The sequence below is a fragment of the Abrus precatorius genome, unplaced genomic scaffold (genome assembly GCF_003935025.1).
Source record: "Abrus precatorius isolate BTA unplaced genomic scaffold, Abrus_2018 Scaffold7, whole genome shotgun sequence".
Classification (NCBI taxonomy): Eukaryota; Viridiplantae; Streptophyta; class Magnoliopsida; order Fabales; family Fabaceae; genus Abrus; species Abrus precatorius.
In genome coordinates this window covers 31,679,029-31,694,940 of record NW_020874417.1, presented here as the reverse complement: position 1 = coordinate 31,694,940, position 15,912 = coordinate 31,679,029, and the positions used below count along the sequence as shown (strand labels likewise).

General features: G+C 26.8%; 1 protein-coding gene across 2 annotated transcripts; it reads left to right on the top strand.

The window, feature by feature from the left end:
- The first annotated feature begins 939 nt into the window (after window positions 1–939).
- On the top strand, window positions 940–13,117 carry LOC113871356 (trihelix transcription factor GT-2-like). 2 transcript variants are annotated; one of them, XR_003505799.1, is made up of 3 exons: window positions 986–1,379; window positions 2,246–4,073; window positions 13,104–13,117. XR_003505799.1 is itself a non-coding variant. In XM_027508430.1 (2 exons), the coding sequence occupies exons 1-2, from the start codon at window positions 1,108–1,110 to the stop codon at window positions 3,846–3,848; spliced, it is 1,875 nt and encodes a 624-aa protein (XP_027364231.1). In that variant the 5' UTR covers window positions 940–1,107; the 3' UTR covers window positions 3,849–4,252. The 2 variants fall into 2 exon arrangements, 1 of the variants encoding a protein (XP_027364231.1); XM_027508430.1 differs by lacking the exon at window positions 13,104–13,117 and having other exon boundaries at window positions 940–1,379; window positions 2,246–4,252.
- The last annotated feature ends 2,795 nt before the right edge of the window (window positions 13,118–15,912 follow it).

The following is a 15,912-nucleotide window of genomic DNA, read 5'->3' as shown; positions in this document are numbered from 1 at the left end:
AAAAATAAAAATCAACACTCCAATGTTTTTTTTTTTTTTTACCCACTTAGAAATATACTTTAAAAGGAAGGGCTTTTTGGGCAATTCACAGATCTACATTGTGAAAAAAATAAAATAAAAATATAGGAACTGTGAAACGGAGGGACAAACCCAGATCACAAACAAGCTGATGTAAATATAATATAGGATAGATTAGCTTCAATGATTAAAGGTCAATGCAGGAACCACGTTAGGGCCTGTTTGGACATTTCTCATTCAGTGTGCCCAACCGCCACTGAAATCCAAAAAACACATCCCAAAAGAGAAAGCAACAAAGCTCATCTTCATCTTCATCCCAATAAAAAGAAAATAATAATAATGATAATGATAAATTTCAGAAAATAAATAGATTAAAATTAATTTAAATGGTTTTAACAGAGTAAATAAACAAATAAAAGGAAAAGAAAAAGGTGACCTACAGGAGCCGGCCTTTAACTAAAAATAGCTGGACAGACAAAAACCAACAATTATCTCCATCGTCCCTGTGCGCAGCTGTTCAAAAATCTATGCAAATATTTATTAATTTCGACAATAATAAATAAATATAAACAAATTAATAAATACCTGCATATATTTTTCCGTGCCACTTTTGTTATTACTTCAATCGATAGAGCAAAGTCAGGTGAATTTACCGAACCCAGAAGTGATAAACAATACAAAAAAAATAAAAAAGACCGTAGATTCCACAGCTAAAAAAGAGAAGAAAAAAGGAAGCACGTAAAAGTTAAATAATAAAAAGCAAAAAAGGAGGGGGAGGGGGGGGGAGAAATATTAATTTATTTTTATTACAATTAATTATTATTTCTTCTCATTATAGATAAAAATAAAAACTAAAAATAATAATAATAAATTCACCTCCCACACAAAGCATAGAAAGGGAGAGAGAGAGAGAGCTTTGGTACATATATACAGACACATGTAGATTACATAAAATAAAAACCCATCAAAATTTGAAAGAATTCACCACCCTTTTTTTCTCTGTTTATAATTTTAATTTTTCTCCTCGTCTCAGCTGCTGTAATTGCTGGTGCTGTTGTGGAAAAGAGGGAGAGAGACCCAAAAGAGACTATGCTTGAGGACTCAGCTGTGCTAGGAGGAGGAGGTGGCGGCAGCGAAGGTGGTGCCTCCGGCGATGCAGTGGCGGCCACAGGTGGCGGTGGCGGAGTTGGATCAAATTCAGGGGATGATGAGAAGGGAAGAATCGAAGAGGGTGAACGTAGCTTCGGTGGCAACCGGTGGCCACGAGAAGAGACTTTGGCTTTGTTAAGGATACGGTCGGATATGGACGTGGCGTTTCGAGATGCAAGTGTTAAGGGTCCTTTGTGGGAAGAAGTCTCCAGGTGAGTGCTGACTACTTAATATATGATTCATCATTCCTTTTTTTTTTTTAATTTAATTATTTTTAAGCTTCTTTGCTTGCTTCTTGTCATTGAAATCACTTCAATTCATGTGAATTTTGGTGTTCTGGGATTTTTTTTTTTTGAAAAAAATAATGGGGTGTGGAGATCTGGGGATTCAATTTTGCTTTCGATTTCTATCCTCGGAAATGTATTATATTCCACTAACTTCAATTTCAATTCCATCTTTCCCGTTCCGTTTGTATTTCCTTTCCCTTAAAATATTCCTTTTTAATTTTTTTAATCTTTTGGAGTTTAAACATAAATTATTATAAAAGAGTTTAGATGTGCAGCCTACATGATTTGGGTGTGATTTTGCTTTTCTGACATTCACTTTGATTGGTGTCCTATTTTCCAAATAAGTTACCAACTTGAATTGAGTTATCAAAAGCAAGATTTTTCCTCCCCTCCCCTCCCCCTTTTATTTCGGTTACCAACTCCTACGGAAAATTAAGGTAGAAGATTATCCATCCAATCTTCTAACTTGGGTTCATGTGTTTTTCATGGGAGACATTTCTGTTCATCAATTCATGGGATTTCGTTATTTACAACTTGAATTACATGCAAGTTTGACATTTTCTCTCATCTCCCTTTCCGCTAATTTCTTTTCCTTGCATTTCCAATAATATTACTTGATTAATTCGCCTCATTATTTTTTATTTTATGATTATCTCATGCTCCCAATGCTTTTTATCCTTTGTCCACTAGCTGAATTTGATAAGATATAATAAGATAAACCCAGAGAGAAACTCTTTCTTTTCTTTTTTTTCCTTTTTTTTTTTTAATTTTGTCTTCTATTTGGGCATCAGGAAAATGGCAGAGCATGGGTATCACAGAAGTTCGAAGAAGTGCAAAGAGAAATTCGAGAACGTGTACAAGTACCACAAGAGAACCAAAGAAGGTCGAAGTGGGAAATCAGATGGCAAAACATATCGTTTCTTTGATCAATTAGAAGCCCTTGAGAACCACCCTCCAACATCTCATTCCCCCAACCCATCATCAAAACCACAACCCCTATCAACACGAGTAGTAGCAGCAACAACAACAGTATCACTACCAACCACTTCTACATCACCACCAACAACAGTGCCAATGCTACCAGTGTCCAACACCACTCTCACTACTAGTGTCCCCCATGTCACTGTTCCATCAACAACAACGCTCCCCATAGCCATGCCTCAAGGCATTGTCACTGCCCCATCAATAAACCTCACAAACCCTTCTTACCTTCCAACAAACCCTACAAATTTCCCACCACCATCAACAGCAAACCCTACCACCAACGCAACCCCACCCTCTTTCCCAGCCGATACCTTCTCTAATTCTAGCTCCTCCTCAACCTCCTCCGATGAAACATTGGAAGGAAGGCGGAAGAGGAAGCGCAAGTGGAAGGACTTCTTCGAGAGACTAATGAAGGAAGTGATCGAGAAGCAAGAGGACTTACAAAAGAGGTTCTTGGAAGCCATAGAGAAACGAGAACACGAGAGAATGGTAAGAGAAGAATCATGGAGAGTACAAGAAATGCAAAGAATCAATACGGAAAGGGAAATTCTAGCACAAGAAAGGTCCATAGCCGCAGCCAAAGACGCTGCCGTAATGTCATTCTTGCAAAAAATAGCCGAACAACAAAACCTTGGTCAAGCATTGAGTAACATCAACATCGTACAAGCACAAGCACAAGCAGTGTCTCAGCCACAATCAAATGCTGCAGCAGCACCAGTGCAACAACAACCACCACCAGTAGTTGCACAACCCGTTGTTCTACCCGTGGTCCCACAACAACAAGTGACAAATATGGAAATAGTGAAAGCTGACAACAACGGTGAGAATTTCATGCCAGCGAGTTCTTCGAGGTGGCCAAAAGTGGAGGTTCAGGCGTTGATAAAGCTGAGAACAAGCCTTGACGCAAAGTATCAAGAGAATGGACCAAAAGGGCCTCTTTGGGAGGAGATCTCTAACTCAATGAAGAAGCTTGGGTACAACAGAAACCCCAAAAGGTGCAAAGAGAAATGGGAGAACATCAACAAGTACTTCAAGAAAGTTAAGGAAAGCAACAAGAAGAGACCAGAAGATTCCAAAACATGTCCTTATTTTCAGCAACTCGATGCGTTGTATAGAGAGAAGAACAAGCTCGAGAACCAACAAGTGCCCAAGCCGCCGGACTCCACGGTGGCACCGTTGATGGTGCGGCCGGAGCAGCAATGGCCACCTCAGCACGACCTAATGAGGGAGAGAGAGGTCACAATGCAAGACGTGGAGAACGAAGAGGATGATGAAGAGGAAGAGAGAGAGGGAGAGGAAGAAGAAGACGATGAAGAGGATGAAGAAGGCGGTGGAGGTGGCGGTGGTGGTAACTATGAGATAGTGGCAAACAAGAATAATGCTTCTTCAGTGGGTGCTTCAGCTGAGTAGTGATGAGAGAGAGAGTTGAAGTGGGTCAGAGAGCATTCAGGGGTTGTCGGAAAAGTGGGTGGTGGTGGTGGCGGCGGCGATTGGTGAGTGTGGTGGTGAAGAAAGAATTTCAATGTAAAAGTACGGTGGAATGACACATGGGTATCGAGCTGTGGGAGACGGTACTTTGTTGTAGCATATAGTCAGTAAGATTATATGGTTTTTTTTTTCTTTTTTATAGAATTTGTTTATTTTTTTGGGATAATAAATAAGTCCAAGCAGAGAGGAATTTAAGATAGAGAACAATAAAGAAGAGAGAGACCTTAATTAAGGTTGTAATTTTTTTTCTTCCCTTCATCTTGTTTTATGTTCGTGCTGGTGTAAATGGGAGAAGATTAATTGGGGGTTTGTCCTTTTCTTTTTAAGTTTCAATTTTGACATATTTTACTCTTCAAATGACTGTCATTGACTTTTTTCTCTTTTTTTTTTCTTTCCTATTTTAGCTTGCATTTTGATATTAATAAAGTCTTATATAAAAGTTAAATAGTTAAAACTCTTGATTAAACTTTAACTTTTAATTATATAGGTGAAAAATTGATTAAAAATAAATTATTTTTTACACAATTAATGTAAAAACAACTTAAACTATCAACTAATTTAAAAATATTAAAGATGATTTTTAAGTAATTATTATAAAAATTAAAAAATGTAATGATATAATGATTCATGGTTAAATGATTGTGTAAATAATTTACATTATCAATGTAATATTTCAATTTTAAAATAAAAACTATTTTAATGAGCTTTATACTTTGAAAGGAGTTGATTTTAATTTTTTTTAACTAATTTACATGTTTGGTGAAATGAAAAAAAAAATTGATAATCAATATTTTAAGAACACTAATTAAGGAATTTTATATTTTTTTAAAATTAGTAATAATTCATTGTTATTCTAATTTTAATGTGCTCTAGTTTAATTTTTAACTATGATTTTCAAGTATGAATTAGTAAAATTTATTAAAGAATAAAATATTAATCTATATTATAACAATAGTTATACAATTAAAATTTTCAATATATTTTAAACATTTTTCCATAAAAATTTATTTTTAAAACTATTCTATTAACATCAGCGTCAGAGCTAATTTTAAACATATTAAAATTAAATATTTATTATTTTTAATACTTTATGTAATAATATTTATTTTTTTCATAATTTTATATGCTTAAAATTAACCTCTGAAAATATTTTTTAATAATTTAAAAATATTGTAAAAGTTAAATTATTATGTCATGCTTTAATTATATATCTTTAAACGCATATATTAAATAAATTCTAATTAAATCCTAAAAGTGCCACAGGTGAGAAAAAAAACTTACATTTTGGTGAATTAATTGCCACGTTTTCCGTTTTACTTAAACTCATTAGACATTTGTCAGAAATGAGAATAGAGGAGCAGAAAATTATGGACTTGACTGTGGCGCTGAAAAAATGGAATGCAAATCAAAGCTTACTATTGAAAAATAATGAGAAAAGAAAAAATGATTAAAAAAACATTAAAGGAGGCTTAAATTGTTGGGATGGGGACCCTACCTTATGCATTGTAACAGAGGCTTGTGAAAACAGAAAATGCCAGCATCACACATGGAGTCATAAACCCTTGAAGGAGGGTCCACCAAGAGGAATCTTGTGAGTTGTGAGTAACCTCACTCTGAAAAGAACCTAAAACACTAGCATGCAGTTGTTGTCTCTGTGGCACTGTGCACCCAAGGTGATGTGTTTCTCTTCATGGGTGTCAGTACTAAGAAAGAGATGAAGCTTCATCATCATCATCATCTAAATGGGTCAACTTTTTCTGCTCTTAATGTGCTTTTGTCAGCCTTTCATCAGCATCTAAATATCTATTACTCACATCGCGTTTCTCAAAACAAAATGTACTTGTTCAATCAAAATAATAAATGATTAATTAATTTGTTTATTTTTTTTCTTCTTCTAAAAAGTCGTATATATTGATTGGTTTATAAGTAACGAAAACGGATGAGATTGTGTTGTGCTTTTGGTATATTATATTTGCACATCTTAGAGATTGCTATAATGGAGGAATTTTCGTTTGGAATAACACAGGTCATTATTTTTCTTTGAACTTATAAGCACAATCATTTGGTGGGTATCCTATTCTCCTCTTTATACACTTTTGTTTTATTTTTTCTAATTACTTTTCTTTTTTACTGTTGAGACTTAATGTAACAAATTCATGTCCTATTCTTCATTTTTTCTGTGTTAATTTATCACTTCCAACTTCATTTAGTTGATTAGCGGAATCGTATATAGGTTATAATTTTCCTTTCAACTTTTTACAATGATAGAATTATTGGGGGTATCCAATTCTCCTCTCTTATATTCTTTAGTTTTATATTTTTTTCTGAATTATTGAAGTGTATTAATTAATGCATGCTATAGTACCTACATCAATCCAATTAATTGGTGTGTTAAATAATGGGTGATAAGTAATGTTTGAAAGTATTATTTAAAAAAAGCAAGAAAGTATTATTTAAATAATTGATAAATTTAATTTTCTTTATTGACTGCCACATTAAAATTTATAACAAAAATATACTAATAATATTTTGAGTATGTTATTTTTTATTTGTAATTAACATTTGTTTTAAAATAATTAGCACTTGTCATTATTTATTATGAAATATTTTACTTTAAAAAAATCTCATCAATATAAAATAAGTTTATCTTTAAATTTTGACTAATCTAACTCAGTAATTGATTCTTAATTCAAAATAAAAGATAAAAATACATTTAACTCAAAATCTAAAACATATTAAATAAAAGCAATTATTTTTTACTATGAAGAATTTGATTCTAAAGTTTATATAAACCGGTAATGAGTTTAGTCACACAAATATATTTAAAGTTTAATTGAGAGTGTAAAAAGAAAGAGAAAAAAATAGTTCGAAAAGTAAAGAAGAAGAAAAAATATAGTTAATATAAAAATTTTAAATTAAAAAAATTAAAAAATATACTATTAAAAGAGGTTAGAAAGATTTATAAATTCACTTCTTTATCCAAAAACTTCTAAACATAATTAAAAGTCTTAAAAAATTAATATTTTTAATATTATTTATTTATAATTTATGTTTAAAGATATATAATAAAAATAATAACTAATATTTTTTTATTTAAAATCATAATATTTAATATTGTCAATTTATAAAGTTCTCATGATATCACACATTGTTTAATAAAGAATAATTATATATAAATTTTGATTAGATGTTATTAAACATATATTAAAAGTTATTATTTATTTATTTTTTAAATTAAGCATATTATTATTTGACTCTCAATACATATTGATGGTTGAACGAAACACATTGTTTGCTTACAACGTATTCTAGTTGCCTCCAGATCTCTACAGTACGATACAGTTTTAATTATTCTGTTTTTAACATCACACTCGATTTTTCTTTTAAAATAAAAATAAAAATAAATGGTATAAATTTGTAAAAAAATATAATCTATCTTTATTAATCCTGCTTAATCTTAATACAGTTTTAATTATTCCTTGTGTTTAAGTTGGTTATGGAACAAACCCAAATCACAGTATCATACATATATATCTACAAAGCGAGACACGCGGTGAAGTTCATGACTGACAAAAATCTCAGTTAAGACCTAGAATTATCGGCCAAGATAATATATAATTATAATTATAGAATTTATGTTAAAAATGAAAATAGTAAGGTTTAGATATATTCGAAAATCAGTTGGGCATGATGGTGCATAAACTTTGACTTATGTATGGCCTACAATTTTGTCCAGTTTGATGAAAATGGTGCGTATTTGCGCGTTAAAGAAGTGGCCCACAATATTGATTGGCCTGCATTTACCTCATACGGATAGGAATAATTATTCTGTTACACAGCAACAGTTTGAGACATAAACGCTCCAGTTGCAGTACCCTTCATTCATATACGTGCATGCAGAAAAGTCTACGGACCCTATTCCTTTGTCGGAGCCAAAACATTTGATGCTCTCACACACCCCTCACCTTATTAATTGCCATCAATCACTGCTCATTCTGAGCCACTTTGTTAACCCATCTAACCTTCCTGTTTTGTTCTATTTCTACATCCAACCTTTATCTTTTTAATTTGTTTTCTTAACTATTGGCTTTAAGACAAATGTTTTAAGTTATAATATAAAATATTTTTTTAATATGATAAACATAATATTCTGAGCTGAAATATTTTATTTTATTTTATAATAACAAAATTGTATTTTCATTAAATTAATATAATAAAAAATAAGTCTAATCCATTTTTACATACTAATTCACAAAGTTAGTTTGCTCAAGTTTTATAAAGAGTGTTTTTCAATTTCATTTTTAGTCCATGTCAAACTTTTGTCACACACAAATTAGAATAAGTGCATAAGTGTGCAAGAAACGGAACTTGGACATTTATTAGTCATCTAACATTAAAATTGAATAAACTTTTATGCTATATTAAAAAATTAGGTTAAGTTAGAATATGTTTTATATTAATTTTTTTTTTATATGTACTGAGCTTTGAAAGTAAGTTAAATTTAATTTTTAACACGTAACAACACATGTTCTCATACATGTTACTTTCTACGTTCAGAGTGTATTTCGTATGATAAAAATAAAAACATTAATGACACATTTTTTAACATACTTTTTTATCAAAATTTATTTATTAAAAAATATAAAAGTATGACAGAAACAACATTAACTTAAAAGTGAAAAAGATAAAATCCATTGTAATTTTTTTTTATAAATTTAACAATAATAAAGAGTGTTATTAACATTATGTTAGTAAAAAATTAATTTTATTTTTATTAATGTATATATATACACATATATTTATAATGTCAACTAAATAAAATATATAGTAGATATTATTTTTAAATTAATTATTATAAAATATTAAAAAATTATTGAAATAATAATTCTTGATATAAAATATTTAAAAAATTATTTTTAAATTCATGAATATATGAAAGGAAAAAATTTTCTTACATTAGTATAAGTTTAGAAATTCTTACACTCAATTTAAATTTTTCATTTAACTTACATCTAACAACTAATGAAAAGTTCAAATTAAAAAGTAAAAAATTTTAAACTTACATGAAGGTGAGAATACCATGCTCATGTATGAAAACATTAAATTTTAACATTCAAATGGTAAAATATGAGGAAAAAAGATATTATAACATTCAAATATTATCTTTTATCCTTTTTTTTTTTGGTATTTGATTTTATATTTTATTTATTTTTTAACGTCAGAACATATATATTATATAATATACAATATAAAGTCATTATAGAGAGAGCCAATTGAACGAACTAAAGAAGATGACAAAAAAATTATAAAAATGTAATTGATACATTTAGAAAAGACAATTTTGAGTAGAAAAATAATAATAAAATTTGGTGACATCAAAATGTAGATGAATAGTAATTTTGAATAGTTGGTGGAAAATTTATTCTTTATATTTTATTTTCAGCGTTTATCTAAAAAATGACGTTAAAATAAATATTTCTATTTGCTAGCCATTACACTAAACATTAAATTTGATGACAATTATATCAAACTAACATTAAAATTCATTTATTTATTGATAGTTATATAAATTTGATGTTAAATTTCTTATTTTTTTTGGTAGTTATATAAAAATGACGCTACTTAGTTTTTGCAGAAGTTACGTACAAATGACGTTACATTTTATTTTTTAAACAATTATTTCAAATTAAGTTAAAATCCTTTGATTTACTGGCAATTATTTTAAATTGGCACTAAAATTTTTTGATTTGCAGCAATTTTCTCAAATTGACATTAAAATTCATTTATTTATTAAAGATTACACAAGCCTAACGCTAAATTTCTTAATTTTTTAGTGATTACATAAAAATGATACTATATTATTTGTTTTTCGCAGCAGTTGTATCAACTAACGTTAAAATCCTTTGATATTGTTAACTATTACTAAAAGTAACGTTAGATACTATTTTTTTGTGTTTTCTAACTATTATTGATAATTGTTGATAATAAATTGATGTTAAGTTACGCATTTTTTATACTGCATACTGAGATTTTGTACTTATTAATTAAATATATTTTAAATAAATGAGGTATAAGTAAACTTTATTAGTTTAAAAATGAGACATATTTCTTTATGATTATCAATATATTATGAATGTATAAAAGCAAATTCATTGAAGTTCAATTAATTAAGTAATCGAAAAAATTATAGAGACGTGTTAGGAAAAGCAAAAATTAATGGGACATTTTTATGTTTATCATAATACAATATTGTTTTCACCTTAAAAAAAAATTAATGATTGAGAATGAGATATAACTACTGATTGAAGTGACGGCTGTAGTCATATTGTTGTAACTTCTAAGCAATAAATGGTCGTAATTGTTCATGAATGATTAGTCTATTTTTCATAATTTTTGTATTAGTAACCGATTCTATGTATTTATTAATTTGAAAAAACACAAAATTGCAATGTATTTTATTATATTGAATCGATCTTAACTATTACTGAAGTTGTTAAGAAGAATAAATCTTTTTTTATTTAACTTGGTTGTTTATTTTGATCACTTTATTGTATGAATTCTAATTTTATCATACAAATTTCTATTCTATATCTTTTCAGAGCTCAGTCTTCAAGAAATTTTAATTTTTATGAGCAAATTATAAGTATTTAATAATAATAATAATAATACTAATAATTATTTACTATTAAAATTTTATTATATTTTTACATTTTAATATAATAAATATTTTTTTTTTCAATTTATCAGAAAAATTTATAAAAATAAAAATTGTTATTATTTAATTATCGTTAATTATTAAATTTAGTAAAATAAAATAAATCTCCTTTTTAATTCTTGAACTGCTCAGATAGCACATGAACTAAATGATATTAATAAAAGAATATAATTAAAATTTTATTAAATTTTATAATAATTACATTAAAAGTTATACTTATAATATTGCTTATCTAGTTAACAACGTTGTTTACATAAATAGTGTATCAAATTAAAGTTAAAATAAAGTTTATATTTTAAAATTAATTAAAGAAACATTATGACATATATCAAGAAAGTTAGATTATTTAAACTTAAACATCTGTATTATTTAATAATTTTTAAAGAATGCGAGACTTTTTAATTTAATTATTAATTAAAAAATTATTAAACAAAATAAACTATAAACTTTTTCATAAAAATAAAATTATAAATATTTATAATATTATTTTATTTTAATATATAACATATTACTACTAAATCAAACAAAATTTAATAATACAATTATATAAATACTATTACGAAGTGCCAAAACACTTCTAATTTATACCACTGCATTCTTAAAAACTTAAATTCATCATTGATAATTAATTTGGAACTGCTTTATAGCAATGTCTAATAATAAAATTTTCAGTATATTAATTCTTTTTACATAATAAATATGAATTTATATCATAACGAGAAACTTAAAAAAAATGGGTATAAACTTAATTTTTATTTTCTCTTGAGATTAATTTAAAATCATATCATATATTAGAAAATGAATTATTTTAATAAACTTATATTATTTTTTGGTGAAACTAGAAAGGTACTAGAATCTGAATACCTCCAGTCAATTTATAACTTGAGCATGTGCATTTGCCGGATATAATCATTGTTTAAATATTAAAGTACGGCACGAAGCAATTGAGATGACATGAAATATAAGAAAAATATTACTATATTTTCACAATTTATCTAATAAATATATTTGTTAATCATTTCTTATTATGTTGAGTAATTAAAATTAATTTTAAAGATTAATGTTAAATTTAAAAATAAATATTCTGCATTATGTACCCAAAAAAAGAGAGAGAGTACTTTACATTAATGCAGAAGGATATATAACAGATTTATTCAATCGAGAACAGGCAGAGTTTCAACGAAGCTTTTAATCATGAAGGGAAAAGATGCCATTGAAGAAAAGCTTTGGAATCTTATGATCAATGCTTAACGTATGGATTCAGATTCTTTTCAGTTTTACTTAGAATTTAAATTTGTTTAAGCGAAATGGTTTTATATATATATATAAAAGTGCTAAAATGGTTTTATACGAACAAATTAAATCTATCGAACACTCCCAAATATTGTAAAAGCATTGAATTTTGAACATAGATCATTTCAAAACTTAAGAAAATTACTTAATTTTGAAGTATTGCATTTGAGAACAGGAAAAACATTAATTTATCTCAGTAAATAAACTCTTATATCATTTTTTGTTAATGTATCAGTAAATAAACCCTCAATGATATCATCATATATATTATATTTTTTAATCATAGCTTATTCCATAAATGTTATTGGTAAGAGTTTTTTTTAAATGTTTTAATGAAACACATTTAGTAGATGTCCATCGTCTGTCCGTTTAAGAACATAACGATGACGAGAGTATATATATATATATATATATATATATATATATATATATATATATATATATGAAATTCATCTATCCACTTGTATAAATATTCTTTATAAAGATGAAATTATAGGCCTCTCTTTTCTGTATCTTTTCCCTTTCTTTATTTTCTGCTCTTTTCATATATGATCGTTTACTTTCAATTTGTGTTGTTCCATAACAACTTATTTAAATAAATAAACGACTAAAGTGGATCACTTTTAACCTACTAAAAGGATATAATAGAATATTTTCTAAAATATCAATTACATCTATAAAAAATTCCACTGACTTGAATGCTATAACAAATTGCAATTCTTCAACAATTAATGCTTATTAAATACTTCCTCAGCATTTTTTTTAATCCCTGACAACTCTAATCAATTCAAAAAAATTAAAGGGTCGAAACTAGTTACTGATCACGACATCTTATCCATCCCTTCATTGGATCTTGCGAACAAAAATGCTAATTATATTATACTTGTAGAATGGACAGTAATACTTCAATCAATCAAGACATTTGGCTTATGTTTTATGAAATTAATTGTTATACTAATTTAGTTGTGTATGATAAAATTAGTATAGAACATTAATAAAATTAATTAGTTAAATTAAAAAAATTAATAAATTTAACTAATAAAATAGTTTTTAAGTGTAAATAGCATCAAAGGTCAACACAAAAAAATTTATCATCTGATAATATAGATAAAATAAAAATAGGGTAAAGACTGTTTTATTAAGTAATGTTCCTAAAAATAAAAATGAAGTTCTTTTACAGAATAAATCTACTTTTAACATGAAAATTTATATCCAAATCAGATCAGGTAGAAGCTTGAAAGTTAAACCAAGCACACTTTAAAGCCTGTATATAAGCGAACTTGAAGTTCATAAGTTGCTGGCTGAAAGTTCAAAAAATTAACTTTAGAAGAGTTTGAACAATTAATTGTTAAACCTGATAGATATAAAATAATATAGAAATATGTATTTATATATATTTTAGAAAAATTACTTTTTAGACAAAACAAATTTTAATTATTGCGAATATTTTAATGATAAAATGTTTTCTAAAATAAAATAAGAAGTGGGATAATTAAAGTAAATTATATTATACGAAAATTTCTTAATAAAAAAATAAAATAAGGATGTCTACAATTTAAATATATTTATTTAGTGTAATTTTGAATTGTAATAATCAATATTTTAATCATTTTTATTTTTGTTTTATCTCGACACAACAAAATTATTCTTTTAAATATTTAACACGGTATATTAAATTATAACAACTTTTTTTTGTGATAATAATTTTTATTTAATATTTTTTGGTAAAATACTTTTTTACCTTGTTTTTCGTAATACTTTGCATGTTCATTAAATTTATTTTTTATTTTAAAATCATTTGATGAGATTTTTTATTGCCGACATGAAAGAATACATGAACAAATTTAGTGGAAAGGAAGATCGTATATTTTATTAGAAAAAGGTAAAATTAAATAGTATAATATAAAAAATGGTAAAAATTAAACAAAAGAGTGGGAAAAAAAGATAAAAATGAAAAAAAAATTAATTAGCTGAAATATAAGATATAAATTATAGAAATAAACTTATTTATGAGATATATGAATTTAATCAAATAAATTAAGAGGTTAATTAAATGAATTAAACGGTAATTTAATTGATATTATCAAACAAGCTTTGTTACCTTTCGTGCTTCATGGGGCGGTTCTGTAGACAAAAGGATTACCTTTGCATCTGTCAGTATTCTCAGAGTGCCAAAAGTAAAGGTAGTGACGTGGCAGCGGAGAATGGTGATGTGTGAAAGATGACGATGGAAAACTGGGACATTATATTTGAATGTAATGTTTCAAAATTTTGAGCTTTTAATATTTTTAATATGTTTATTATTTTATAAAACATATATTAAATATATATATATATATATTTATCTTCTTAAAAAATAAAAATATTTAATAATTTAATAAAATTATAATCATATAAAAATTGAACTGAAAAATCTATACTAAAAGATCAAAATTCATATATTTTAGGAGCACTTCCGTATCCGAAACTCGTTTCCAAAGCTAATCTAACCATGCAAGGTAGTTTTTTTGTCACGCTAATTTGATGTGTGCTTAAAAAACTATAAAATTACTTTCAATTATTTTGTAATATAAAATTTATAATCTATAATTCTAAAACAAATTTATATTTAAATAATTTGACATCAATTCAAACAGTTATTTAAGTATTAATAAAAAAACATAGAAGTTGATAGTAACATAATACAACTTTAATGGAACTATTTTGCTTAATTTTTTTTAAAAAATGATTATATGTTTTGGATCAATATCTAAAAAGTGAGTTTTTTTTTAAATATTATTCTAATAATAAAGTAGAATTACTACCGAGTGTAAAATATATGTATAAAACAAAGTATGAGTCCTCACATTTAAAATTAGCTCTGCTTACTAAAAAATATCAATTTGTGTCTTAAAAGAAATAAATTAATTTTATGCACACAAAAAAATAAAGATTTAATTTGTGTTTTATGTGCCAAAAATTAAAAAAACTCACCGTATTTTCTTTACCACTCAAATTATCTGAACACCAATGAGTCAATGCCTACAAACATCCCTTAAATGCTGTTGCTATCAAGTAGGCTATATTTAAATAAAGATAGGGGTGTGAAATCAAAGAAAGTGTTATATGCATTAGTAAGAAAAAGACATTTTTAACCTAACATTAAAAACAGTTATTAACGAAAATAAAAATATAATCAATTATTTTGAATTAAATACTGTAATGTCTGAGTTATACTAAATCATCATTCATATGTATCTAATCTAATATATATTTTTTTAATACAACATACTGTATACTATATGATATAAATGTCAAGTAATACTCTAGCCTGAGCGGCACCACAATTATGCAGAAGCTAACATTGGTTCTAAATCACAATCCAACTTTCTGTTTTTAAAAAATCACGTCTTTATTTATATTTGTACAGGCAATAATCTATTGGTATAAATTATTAATATATTATCTAACTAGATTTTAAAAATATCAAAGATCTCTTAAATCCTAATTATATTAAATATTTATTAATTATATATAAATGTTGATATGTAAAGGGTATAGTTATTGCAACATCAGCCCCACAACTATATTCATAAATTCTCACTGATATTTATTTAGGTATAGACTTGTTCATTGGGTAAAAATAGACTCATTATAAATAATTTTCGTAGATATATAGAATCCGGGTTTATCTATCATCAGTAAACTTGTTCATGAACTCCACGCAATTGAATGAATTAATTTAGTTTGAGTAACGTTATTGAGTTTTTATATATTTATATTCTTATTTCAAAAAGGTTTGTAAAAATCAGATTTTTTATTTATTAATTGTGCACATATTACACTTCAAAATCGGGTTGTGTTTAATGGGGTGGATATAACCTGATCACTAAAGTCTCAACGTAATAATAATCTTGCTCCAGTCTTTTTAATCTGGTTTATCCTAAATATCTAAATCAAACCTTCTTTTGTTAGGTCGAGTTGACAAATTTACCCAAA